We start from the raw sequence: 13,296 nt of genomic DNA on the forward strand, positions 1-13,296 counted from the left end.
GCTAGCAACAGCTCTGGTCTAGCTCCTAGACACATTGTATTTAGAATGGTGACCTTAAATCAAGGAGATGCTAAATTTTCTTCATTTTTTAGACTGTAGAGATGCAGAGCTTATTTATCTTTAGTGTTTGAAGGACAAGCTTTGGGTATCTAGAACATTAAGTTAGTTGAAATACCATAAAGACACCAGATAAACAGTTTTATTAGCTCTAAATAGTTCATCCCAGTATTTTGTAAATAAGGAATTCTTTTTGGTCAAAATAATACTGGAAACAAGGAAGGAATAATCCTTTTAGGTTTCACCTACTTGGGGAAGAACCTGGTTTTACTAATTAAGTATCAAGAGACAATACAGTATCATATATGTGCCAGAACTGGTAACACTGTATCCTGTAGAAACAGTCTGGGATTCTTGGTGAGTCTGCATTATTAAATGTTATTATTTTCTACGTCCACAAGCCATCAAAATGACAATTCCCCAAGTGATCTTGTCAGGCCAAGAAAAACATCTTTGTAATACCGTGGCTTTGTTCCAGGAAAGGGGTCCCAATTAATACCCCAAGGAAGGGTTCTTGGATCTCGCATAAGAAAGAGTTCAGGGCGAGTCTACAATGCAAGGTGAAAGCAAGTTTATTAAGAAAATAAAGGAATAAAAGAATGACTACTCCATAGACACAGAAGCCCTGAGGGCTGCTGGTTGCCCATTTTTATGGTTATTTGTTGATGATATGCTAAATAAGGGGTGGATTATTCATGCCTCCCCCTTTTTAGACCACAGAGGGTAACTTCCTGACTTTGCTATGGCATTTGTAAATTGTCATGGCGCTGGTGGGAGCATAGCATTGAGAACGACAAAGTCACTCTTGTCGCCATTTTGGTTCGGTGGCTCCTTTACTGCAACCTGTTTTACCAGCAAGGTCTTTATGACTTGTATTTTGTGCTGACTTCCTATCTCATCCTGTGACTTAGAATGCCTTAACCATCTGGTAAGGCAGCCCAGTAGGTTTCAGCCTCATCTTACCTGACTCCAATTTAAGATGGAGTTGCTTTGGTTCAAATGCCTCTGCCAGCTTTGCTTGACACAATCTTCCTCCAAGAACCCAGTGCTGATGCATTTCTAAATTATAGAAAACACAGGGAAAAGTTGTTGCAGAAACTCATGCAGCCCATTTAAATTCTAACAAAACAGAGTTTAGGAGAAAGAAAAAAAATTAAAACCTACCATGTGCATCTGAATGATAAGGCGTGAGTTAGGGATTTTGAAAAGCTGTAGGTTAGGTTGTGCACTCCTCACTCCCCTAAACTTCAAAGTTTTGGGCAATTCAGACAATCCCTCCCATCTTTCCTCCCTCTTTTCCTTCCTCCCTTCTTCCTTCCTTTCTTTCCTTTTTCTCCTTCCTCCCTTCTTTCCTTTACTCGTCAAATTATCTGAATAGTGTTTCCCTCTCTATGTAGTAGAGTTTCCAGATATGGCAGCTCATTGTTATTTTTTCCCTCTTATCTAGAAAAGGGGAAAGAGGGCACTTGCACTGTGATCATATGGTTTGTTGTCCATAAAAAACAATTTAGCCGGGCGCGGTGGCTCACGCCTGTAATCCCAGCACTTTGGGAGGCCAAGGCGGGTGGATCACGAGGTCAAGAGATCGATACCATCCCGGTAAACATGGTGAAACCCCGTCTCTACTAAAAATACAAAAAATTAGCTGGGCATGGTGGCGCGTGCCTGTAATCCCAGCTACTCAGGAGGCTGAGGCAGGAGAATTGCCTGAACCCAGAAGGCGGAGGTTGCGGTGAGCCGAGATCGCGCCATTGCGCTCAGCCATTGCGCTCCAGCCTGGGTAACAAGAGTGAAACTCCGTCTCAAAAAAAAAAAAAAACAATTTAAACTGACCCCCTCGAGAAAGAATCCATGCAATGCAAGGAATTCACAGAGGAGCTTGTTCCCATCCAGGTGGAACTGCAGTCTCTTTTTGCCAATCTATTTGATTAGCTGGGGGAAAGCATTCTTATTTACATAACCTCCCAATCCTTTGTGTTTCAGGATGGCACCATTCCAGGATGTGGTTTCCATATGAATGGAGACTAAAGGCCCCCAGGTGCCCATCAGACACCTACTGGAGATAGCTTCTCCAGACTGTCCAGGAATTTCTGGTTGTTTTTCTCTCTTACAATCTCGCAGAATGATCTAATATTTGCAAATACTTATGCCTGCTTTAACAATTCAATGAGCAAATATGAAATTAATTTAGAAAATTGTCTGAAAAACTCATATGCCCACTGCATATAAACTCTCCTCCTGGCTGCTGCAGAGACTAAGGAGCTAGCCCTGGGTTTGAGAAACAGACAGGTGAGAAGAAGCACCTAAACGTTAATCTTCCTGGCTGGCTGGGGGCTCATACTTACAATCCCAGGGCTTTGCTAGGCCAAGGCAGGAGGATTGCGTGAGACCAGGAGTTTGAGGCCAGCCTGGGCAACATGGTGGGACCTTTGTCTCTACAAAAAGTAAAAAAAAAAAAAACTAACCAGGTGTGGTGGTGCACGGCTATAATCTTAGCTATTCTGGAGGCTGAGGCAGGAGGATTTCTGGAGCCCAGGAGTTTGAGGCTGCAGTCAGCTACAACTTCACCCTGGACAACAGAGCAAGACCTTGTCTCTAAAAAGAGAGAGAGAGAGAGAGAGGGAGAGAAAGAAAGAAAGAAAAGGAAAGAAGGAAAAGGAAAGGAAAGAAAGGGAAAGGAAAGGTAAGGAAAGGAAATGAGAGGAAGAAATTCTATTCCTATTAGACTCAGCACACCAGGAACACAGGCAATGTTTTTTCTCTATAGCTTCTACATCACCTAAATATAGTGTTGAGGACATAAACTAGTGATAAATAAATCGTTCTTGCAGTGAATTTCCATAATTAAAACCCACAGTAGTCACCAGCCAAATTTTGGAGGAAACAAGAGCTCCTTTCTCTCTGTCCAGGGGCAGAGCAGGGTGGGGGGCATATAAGGGCCACATAACCTTCCATAGTGGGACGTGATGTCAGACAAGAGGTGATGAATACTTCATGTGGTTCAAATGAAAAGCACATTTAAGGAGACAGAAATGGTGAGATATTGCTTATTGAAGAAGAGAATCTTTCACCTCTGAAAAAAACCAAGTGGGTTGGAAGCTTTGAGTATTCATGGCAAAATGGTTTTTGTGCCGATTTCATCCTCTTACTGGTTTCTACTAAAAAATGCAGCTTTTCAACTACACAGGTGTCTACTCAATTATGGTTCTCAGAGCTGGGATTGGACCACAGGGAAAGAAATAAAAGGCCTCATAAGGCAATCACCAGCTCCTCCGCATCTAGACTCTGGCTACAAAATGTTGCCTACATTTCCTTACTGCCTCTATACTCGTGTCTTCTCTGAAGAACAATGCAAGCTTCCAGCTGGGTTAAACCCAATTTAGCACAGCACTGTCCTTTAGATATTTTTTAAAATGTAAAGAAAAATGACCACTGTTCTCACACTGTAATTTCCAAATAGCAATTTCCCTATTATATAGTTGTTAAAAGTGAAAGTTTTTTTTAAGGTAAAAGAAAAAAAAAACCCCCACTCAGCTGCTCAGTGAAGCAGAGTTAAAATATTCTGCAGAAACAGCACTTATGAAACAGGCAGAACCCCCGGGGCTACCAATTTATGAACACACAACTGGCAGTACAAGACAGGTGTATTGTCATAGACTCACCACCCAGAAAAGCATTATTATTTACTTTTAACAATAAACATTTTATGATGGCACTCCGTTTTAGTGATAAATGACTGGGGGGAATAAAATATGTGTATAGCAGAATCAAACACAGGCACTCCCTAGGGGTTTCACTGGCTTTCTCTCACAGCTGCTGGGTACATTATTTCTTTTCCACTTATATTTTATAGCACAGAGTGGGGGTGGAGGTTGGGGCTCTTGGTTTACTGGCTGTCAGATTTGTTAATCAAATGACTCCAGTCCTACAAACGATGAGCCTGTGACAGCTGGCCTTTGGAGACGGATTCTGCCCTGGGAAGCAAAGTGTCCCTGATTTGAATATTTTTTTTCCAGGTTGAGAACTCCAGCACTTAAAATTTAGCTTCTTACCACTGTGAAATAACAGGCATTCCGAAAGAACCCTCAGCATCTGATGCCTTTCCGAAAACACTTGGGACACTCTCCTTAACCTTTACCAGCAGTTTTAGATACTACAATGCAGGTACAAGCAGAAAAGCCAAGGATACGGGCTATGCAAAGCCACTCTGTGACTCCACCTACTGCCATGGGAACGTGCTTGCGGATGTGGCATGTGAGTGTGTGTATGTGTGAGTGGGTTTGTGAAAGTGTGTAGATTTGTGTGAATACGTGTGTGGTTGCTTGTGTAAGTGTGTGTGTTTGTATTTTTGGGTGAATTTGTGTATTTGTATGTGAATGCACATGTGTGTTCATGTGTGTGTTTATGACTATCTGCTTGTAAGTCTATGTATGATTGTGAACGTGTGAGTATATATGTGCTGTTTGTGTGAATGTGTGAGTGTAAATGTGCGTATGAGTATATATTTGCATGTGAGTTTCAGTGAATGTGTGGGTTGTGTGAATGTGTGAGTGAGCATATCAGTGTGTGCATGTGTGTAGTTGCCTGAGTGTGTATCTGTATGTGGGTTTGTATTTTTGTGTGCAGGAGCGCACATTGTGAGTGTATTTGTCTATATGTATTTGTGTGTTGTGACTGTGTATTGTGAGCGTTGTGTGAATGTGTATTTGTGTGTCATGAGTGTGCCCGTGTTTTTGTGCATATGTGCGAGCATTTTGTGTACATTTGTGAGTGTATATTTTTGTGCATCTGAGTGTGCGCGTTGTGGATCTGGGTGAATGTACTGGTCTGCGTGTATGTGGGTGTGCGTGTGTGTGCGAGCGCGCGTGTGAGCGGGTGTGTGGTGCGTCCGGGGGCCTCCACCTTCCTGATCCGCCCCATCCCGGCGGGCGCCTGAGCAGAGGCAGCAGCCCCGGCCCGGCGGGCGAGGGAGAGACGCGCGCCGGGGCGAGCGGGCTGCGCCACCGCCGGCGCCGCGCCGACTTTGCCCTTTAAATCGGTCTCCAAGCCGATTACAGCTGAGCTCCCACGTGACGTTTTACCTTCTGTCTCCCGGAGCGCGTTGCCCGAGGACAGTCCTTTCCCGGCTGCCGCCCCAGCCCGCCGCGGGGGCTCGCCTCCCGCAACTTTGGGCGAAGCGGCGGCCGGTTAGGGCGCCCTCGCGGGGCCGCGCTCCACGGGGGCGTCGGAGGCTCTGGGGGCTCCGGGGGCTCGGCCGCGAGGGTGGCGGTCAGGGCGGAGAGCGTGTCCCGGCCCCGGCCCGCGCCCCTGGCACCGCGCGCTGCCGCCTGCCGAAAGCGGCCGGGGTGCCCTGAGCGCGGCGTTGGGAAAGGGGGCGCCCTTCGCCGGCCCGACCTGAGCGGGCGCGCCCTCGAGGGAGCCGGCCGGGCCATGGCCACGAGGCAGGGGTGAGGCAGGCGGATGCCCGCGCGCCCCGCGCGCCCGCACCATGCAGAAGAGCGTGCGCTACAACGAGGGGCACGCCCTGTACCTGGCCTTCTTGGCGCGCAAGGAGGGCACCAAGCGCGGCTTCCTGAGTAAGAAGACGGCCGAGGCGAGCCGCTGGCACGAGAAGTGGTTTGCCCTCTACCAGAATGTGCTCTTCTACTTCGAGGGCGAGCAGAGCTGCCGCCCGGCGGGCATGTACCTCCTGGAGGGCTGCAGCTGCGAACGAACGCCCGCCCCACCCAGGGCCGGCGCCGGACCGGGAGGCGTCCGGGACGCTCTGGACAAGCAGGTACCGCGTGCCCTCCCTCTGCGGTGTCCCAGCCTTGGCCGCCGCACTCCCTTGCAGTCCTAACCCGGGGTCGAGGGTCGGGGGTCGGGAACGAGTGCCGGGACCGTGCTCCGAAATCCCCTCGCGGCACCAGTGGCAGGACATCTCCGCGCGCCTCCCTATCTTCATCCAGGAATTCTCCCATCTCCACACCCCTCCACCCCACTGCCAAGTGATCGGTCCGAATAGTGGCCCCACTTGCTTTCAGGACCCGGATAGAGGTCGAGTCGTCTCAGCTTCTCTGCCAACCATCCATTGCTTCTCTAGACCTGGCTCGCAAGAATTTTGCTGGTGACTTGTATCGACACCTGTTGGGTGTAGATTGGCAAGACGGAACTAACTTATTTGGAAAAGTTTGGTTTCTGCCATACCCGGCTGGCGCGTGTAGATTTCTTTGCCTGCAGATGTTTCACCACTGGTTGAGCTGGGTACAGGCGGGGCTTCCAAGCTGGACAGACAGTTTCTGTTGGTCATTTTCAATCAGTCTTTGTGATTTAGGTCAGTTTGCCTTGCTAACATTTGACCTGCTGGGTCTAATTATGAAGGTAAATGTGTATTCATATTCCTCAGAATTAATATTTGGTAGCCACATTCTTGCTATGTTTAAAAATGTGGGCATTTTTAAAGAACACTTCTGTACTTTTAAATGACTGCTTTGAAAATGAATGCGACCTTTTAATTCTGGGTCATAATTTTATTAGTTTTGCTGTGTGCTCATGGCCGCGGAGTGGGAGACAAAAACCCTTTCGGTCTAGTGATCCCACCCCCCCACTCCTGCAAATACAAAATTTGTATTTTTTCAATCACTATTTGGTTATTAAAATTAAAGCAGACTAATTTTATGCTCCCTATGTTCTCATTTCGGTTCTCGATCCCCACCTTGATACAAAAAAGGCCGATTGTTTTTGCTATTGCATAAAAATATTTCGCAGCTGAATTTTCCATGTAAGTCAGATCAGACTGCATCTACCGCAAACCACAGAGGCTGTGGGAAGTGCTAGCAACTGAGTGATCCATAAGATGCCTACCTAACTCCTTGGGGCTCATAAAACAATGTGTAAAATTAAGAGGAGTTAAAACTAGACCAACCAGAAGTTTGATTTGTTTTCACTATAAATCATTAACAGACTTAACTTGTTATGACACTTAGAAACCTGAAATTTTAAATATGCTCTTTAGTTTCTGAGGGCTTATTCAGAGTCATTTGAAAAACTGATTTCCAACTTTATAGATACAGGTACTAGAAATATAAACATAAATTTCAAGTCATACATTTTAGAATTTAATTTGGGAGAAGAATTTTGAGGAAACATTTTTTCCAGGATTATATATATATATTCTATTGGTGGGATTTTTTTTTTTTTTAAAGATATGTATTCTAAGGCCCCACAGGAACCAAAATGAATAGGTTTCTAAGTGTTATTATGACTAAAGTAAAATAGGGTATTTTAAATTACTTGGGATATATATCATTTACTTAACCCCAGATTATTTTCTTCATATTTATATTAACATAAAATAATCACTTTTGGGGGGTGTGTGTGCGTGTGTGTGTGTGTGTGTGTGTGTGTATATATTTTTTGGAGTTAGGGGTGGGGAGTTGTTATCTGTTACAATTCATGTCTCTCTGACTTGTTAACGTTATATGGAAACCAGCATTTTTCTACTTGGAAAATATCTGGACTATAATCTTCAGGACCGTTTTCTTTCTTGCACTTTAATAAAGAAACATAACTTCCAAATGGTTTGACTTTCATGCCACTTTCTAATGGTTGTCCTAAACAGGCCTCTAATGAAATTTTTTTTTCCTCTTTTTATGACCATACAAATGATGAGTCCTTCTCAGTCATTTTATGCATCTTCAAGAGGTTAGAAATTAGAATCTTTGGTGTTTGTAGATAAATCTAAGATGCAGAGAAGCAAGCATTCCAGAATGGATTAGGAGCTGGGTTGTGGGAAGCCTTCCAAATTTTGTCTTGCATTAGATGTGCTTCTGTGAGTTGGGTTAGCTTAGCCTACTGATGCTTTTATCTGGCACTGCCAACTGGGTGTGTTTGAATAATTAAGAAGAAACTGTGACAATAAGAAACAAGGAGAAACATTTTACCTTAAATCTACAGTTTATGCAGTTGGTTCCCTTTCAGCTAATTTATATTGCTGAGGTGCTCAGATCATCCAGATACATCCAGACACGAAGGATCTGTGGAGGATGTGAGGAGATGAGCACATCCCAAGGTCTGCTTCTCCTTGTATGCTTCTGGAGCTTTCCATGTCAATGTCTCCCTCAATGCTATCAACACAGTTGAAGTTTAGGGTTTGAAACAGGACTTACTGAGGCAGAGTCATTTTTCTTCACCAAGTTTCCATGTTATTTCTTTAAGCACATCTCTTAATCTTCTCTCTCTCTCTCTCTCTTTTTTGGTTAATGAAATCTCTGTTTCCTAATATGTAAAAATTAAGAGTTTGGCTAAGCTGATGATTTCCAGGTACCTTCCAATAATGGCATCTTCTATTTCTAAGGTTATGACAGACAGTGTGAGCTTTTTGCAGGGTGGAGACTGTGAAAGACCATTTCACAAGATTCAAAGATTACCAGTGTTTGTAATAAATACTGCATCTGAGAAGCCAAGGACAAGCAGGTAATTGAAGTGGACATTCCGATAAATTAGTTAGGTCATAAGATGTGCAAATCTATAGTAACATCATTGCCCGAGGCAGAGACATTCTTATTAATCACATTGGAGGGCAACATATTTATTGTAATCTCCTTGACATTACAATAGTTACAATTACAATAGTTGATGTAATTCTTGCAATAAACTGCCTCTAAGCATTCTTGAGAGCTTAAATTCCACCTCTCCTTCAAATAATTTTTATGCTTATTAATTGTGTTTTTAGGTAAGTTATGAAAAGAAAGCACCCATTGGTTTGCTTCATCTAAATAATAATTCAAAATCAGTTGGTTGACAACAACAACAAAAAATCATTTTATTTTTGTACTTGGACTTAAACGGTTTCCAGTTAAGCAGAAAAAAGAAAGACAATTTTTACTTTCCAAATATGCTTAGGTTGTAGGAATATTTGCATTGCTCTATTTTTTTCACAGTGTTCTCAGATTTCACTTTGATGAGTCCTTGGAGGATTGCAAGGCTCTCTTACCAGCCTTCCATAGTGGCTACTTCTTTGGGATAGTAATGGCGATATACTCAAAATGAAATCAGTTAAAAACAATTTTAAGTGGTTTATTTTCTCCAAAAGTGTTGTTCCTTTTCTTAAAAATGTGTCCGGTGACACTTCTTTCTAGTAAAGCTCCGTTTGTGGAAAATGAGAACCTTCCCTTTTGTTCCAGGTGAAGGAGAAAGGGAAGTTGTATTTAGCAAGTACCTTCTGCATGGTAGGCTCTGTGCTCTGGGTGGCTGTTATCCTCCATTACCTCATCTAATCTGAACTTCAGCTTTTGGAGATGATGCTTATTAACATCATCATTATTATTACCTATTGCTGACATTGAAGCTCAGAGACTTCTAGGGAGATGATCAAAGTCCAACTGAAGATATGGAGACTAAGTAAATAATGTGGAAGAGTTCCTTACTAAGACTGGATTTAAATCCACTGAGCTAATCTGAATGGATGGGGGTTTGGGGTTATATGATGTGAATCACTGTTTTGTTTATTCTTATTTCCTTTCAAAACTATTTAAATGGCAGTTGTAATTCTTAAGAAATACAATTGCAGATGATTACATGTGCAAAGAAAAACGAGATTTATTTTTAAACAAGCAGTTTCACATGACATTCCTTTACTTCAGGAATTCATTTACTTCAGGAATGGGGTATCTTTAAAAATATTTGCATTTAGGGTGAAAGTACACATCCTGGTTAGTCTGCTCTGTTTAAGTAGCAGGATCTGTCTTGCCTACTAGCAGGAGAAGACACATAGCAACAAAGCTACCTTGATTCTTATTTTGCTGGTGATGTTCAATGTTCTGTTGAGCCTAATTTCATTTGTTTTGGGGGTAAATATCTCTTTAGCTCTGGAGGTTTAAAGAAGTAGACACTTGCATTTGTGCTGAATTAAACATGTTGGCTTAATTTTAAAGGGATTAAAGGCTATGTGATTTCCTGTCACTTCATTACTAGATAGTCATTTTAGCCTTCCTAATTTGACCACAAGCAGAGGATTTTAATCATGCGAATGAATTAGGCTGAGCTGCATGCAAGCTCTGAAATATTTGTGGGAGATGGAGAGTGTGGATGGTGGATTTTCATTTTCAGTTGTTTAATCGTAGCCAACTAAATATATTCTTTTCAACTTTTGCTTATTGAACACAAAGGGAAAATGTAATAATGATATTTGCTAAATCTTGTACAACATTAAAAAGTATAATTTAGGGTACAAAATGATGTATTACTTAAACTTTGTAATTATCCTTCTATTTAAAGTTAAATGAAGAAAAAATCCTGTGGATTTAGTAAAATTGAGTTATTTTAATTTTGGCTACACTAAGCCTTACTATTTAGATTATTGTATAAGAATTCAACATAAAAAAACTCCATCCCTGATGTGACAGATGTTTTAATACATAAAAATGCATTCTTGTTGTGAACAGTTATTTTTCTGTGGGTTTCAATAAGTGACAACTAAATGCACTATTGAGGGGTAGAAAATATTTGTAGTGTTATAACAATTTTTTCCTCCTTTTGACAATTAAAAAATAGAGAAATTTTTCTCATAGTGGGTGATGATAAGACCTAAAGTATGTGTGATAAGCAATTGTTTCTGGTTTTAGCAAAGCAAATGTCAATGGTTTGTTAAAACAATTGTTGATATCGCTGTCTGTTTAATGCAGATTGTATTTTGAAATTGATTTTTTTCTACATTTATAAATACTACTTAAGTATATATGCCACAGTCAGTATAATTTTAATTTTTTGATTATTTTGTAACGAAATTAGATTGACCAATAATATGGATTTGCTCAGGTCTTAAATTCACATGTTTAAAGTGGCTTTCTGTTTTTATACCTATTTATTTGTTCTACAAGAAAGGGGTGTGTATGTGTGTGTGTATGTGTATGTGTGTGTGTGTAGTGTTTATTCAGTTTTTTACTTTGTGCCATTGAATATTAAACATTTGTTAGGCAGTTATATATTGAAGTTTTCAGATTTTGATTTGTATCATTAACATTTCAAGACCTGAGTTATAAATCCAATCTGTCTACAATTTGGGGAGATTTATTTTTCAGGACTAAGGATATATAACGATTCTGTTAAGTTACTCACAATATAAATTCCTCTCTGAAATTAGTCTACCTTAAAGACTAAGTAGTAAAATTTTATTGATATTCAAATGAAGCTAGAAATGATATTTGTTAAGTATCAACACAGCACTTTGATAAATGTTTCATTATTTTATAACATTTGGCAAATTTATTCTCAAATCTAACCACTATTCTAAAATTATTCATTATATTTTTTATTGGTGTAACTTAAGTTTTAGCTGATCGAGAAGTTATAAATATAAGAATTTGGTTCTGCCAAAGGGAATATGTTAGCATTTTTGCCCAAGGAGTTAAAAATATAATTGTGTATATATTTCGAGAAAAAAAAACAGTAACAGGTTTGTTGTTGTTGTTGTTGCAGAAAATATTGTCTTCAGTAGGTGGAACAGAGAGGCAGAAAGCACGTGTACTCACAGTTTAATTTTTTTACCGGCACTTGAAAAACTAATGATTTAATGAAAAATAAGGAATCAAATCATTTTTCCTAAAACTTATTACAGTGACTACAAAATCCTCCCAATGTAATTTTAGAAAAAAGACAGAAAAAAAGTAATAAGTTTGAGTTGGTGTGTGTTTATTTAACTAATATACTACAATGTTTCTTTTCTTTGTTAAAAAAACTGTAAAGAAAGAAATGAGACAGAAAGTTGGGAGATCTGCATATGAATAATTTACAGTTTTTGACTAAGTTAATCAGAATTTTAATTCTTTTAAGATTTGAGAAGATAAGGATAAAACGATGTTAAAAAAAAAAAAGCAATACTTAAAAATAAAATTTATTGGCCAAGATTAGTGGCTCACGCCTATAATCCTAGCATTTTGGGAGGCTGAGGCAGGTGGATCACAAGGTTAGGAGTTCGAGACCACTCTGACCAACATGGCGAAACCCCGTCTCTACTAAAAATACAAGATTAGCCAGGCATGGTGGCGCATGCCTGTAGTCACAGTTATTCAGGAGGCTGAGGCAGGAGAATCGCTTGAACCGGAGAGGTGGAGGTTGCAGTGAACCAAGATCATGCCATTGCACTCCAGCCTGGGCAACAAGACTGAAACTCTGTCTCAAAAATAAACAAAATAAAATAAAATTTATTGATTCTTTAGTGCTTAATAAAAAAAAAATCAGGCCACAATTTCTGTTTTTAGCTCTTACGATACTTATTCAATGTGACATTGCTAAGACCTATGGTGATGGAAACATCAGGGATGTGAGTGGTACTTTTTATTATTTTCAGGGCACTGAAATGTTTTATTGTGTCATTGTCTGATTTAATTTAGACAATGCCTGATTCATTTCCTGAACTGTATTTATGAGCCCATGCCATTTGTGTGACTAATGTAAACAGTGGGGTTAGTTCTTTCAAATAGAGGGACTGTTGGAAAGCTAGGAAGTTTCCTGTATTTAGCAGCGTGGAAATGGGGAGGTGATAACTTGGTCTGAGGCTCGGTAGATAACATTATAACTGATTACAAAAGAAGTCATGATGAGATAATATCAGTGATTCATAGGAATAGGAGGTCACTCATACTCAGTATGAATTTGCTTTCTTTTAAGAATTTAAGAATATCAGTTTCTAGGTGAGGTGCTGGTATTATGTATGGTTTAGTTCAGGATTTAAACTGCCTGGGATTCAGTCTTGGCTCTGCTACTTGCTAGACACATGATCTTGAGCAGTTTCTCTTTTTAAGCCTTGTTCCCTGCCTGGAACCAGGGATAGTATCTGCTCCATCGGTTATTGTGAGGCTATCAGATTGTGATACTATCAGATCATGATAGTATCTGCTCCATCAGGTTGTTGTGAGGCTATCAGATTGTGATACTATCAGATCATGATAGTATCTGCTCCATCAGGTTGTTGTGAGGCTCACAGGCAATATCCCAGGCCAAGCTCTTGGCATAGACCTAGCACACGGTGAACAGTCTGCACATTTGCCAGCTAATATTTTTATTACTCTCTTTGATATTCTTCTTTTTATTTTCATTATTAGGATCACTTAGAAAGAAAGTATTTTCCTTCATGGCCAGGTGCAGTGACTCATACCTGTAATCCCAGCACTTTGGGAGGCCGAGGCGGGCAGATCATCAGATCATGAGGTCAAGAGATGGAGACCATCCTGGCCAACACGGTGAAACCCAGTCTCTACT

At 40.9% G+C, this 13,296-nt stretch overlaps 1 protein-coding gene across 1 annotated transcript in view; it reads left to right on the forward strand.

Moving 5' to 3' along the window:
- The first annotated feature begins 5,170 nt into the window (after positions 1 to 5,170).
- Positions 5,171 to 13,296, forward strand: part of RASGRF2 (Ras protein specific guanine nucleotide releasing factor 2) — a 269,826-nt gene continuing 261,700 nt past the window's right edge. Inside the window, exon 1 of the mRNA XM_012477557.3 lies at positions 5,171 to 5,833. Within this exon, the coding sequence (XP_012332980.1) occupies positions 5,546 to 5,833 (288 nt within the window). The 5' untranslated portion in view covers positions 5,171 to 5,545. The remainder of the gene's footprint in view (positions 5,834 to 13,296) is intronic.

The sequence above is a fragment of the Aotus nancymaae genome, unplaced genomic scaffold (genome assembly GCF_030222135.1).
Source record: "Aotus nancymaae isolate 86718 unplaced genomic scaffold, 86718_ANA_hifiasm-v0.15.2.pri h1tg000014l, whole genome shotgun sequence".
NCBI lineage: Eukaryota > Metazoa > Chordata > Mammalia > Primates > Aotidae > Aotus > Aotus nancymaae.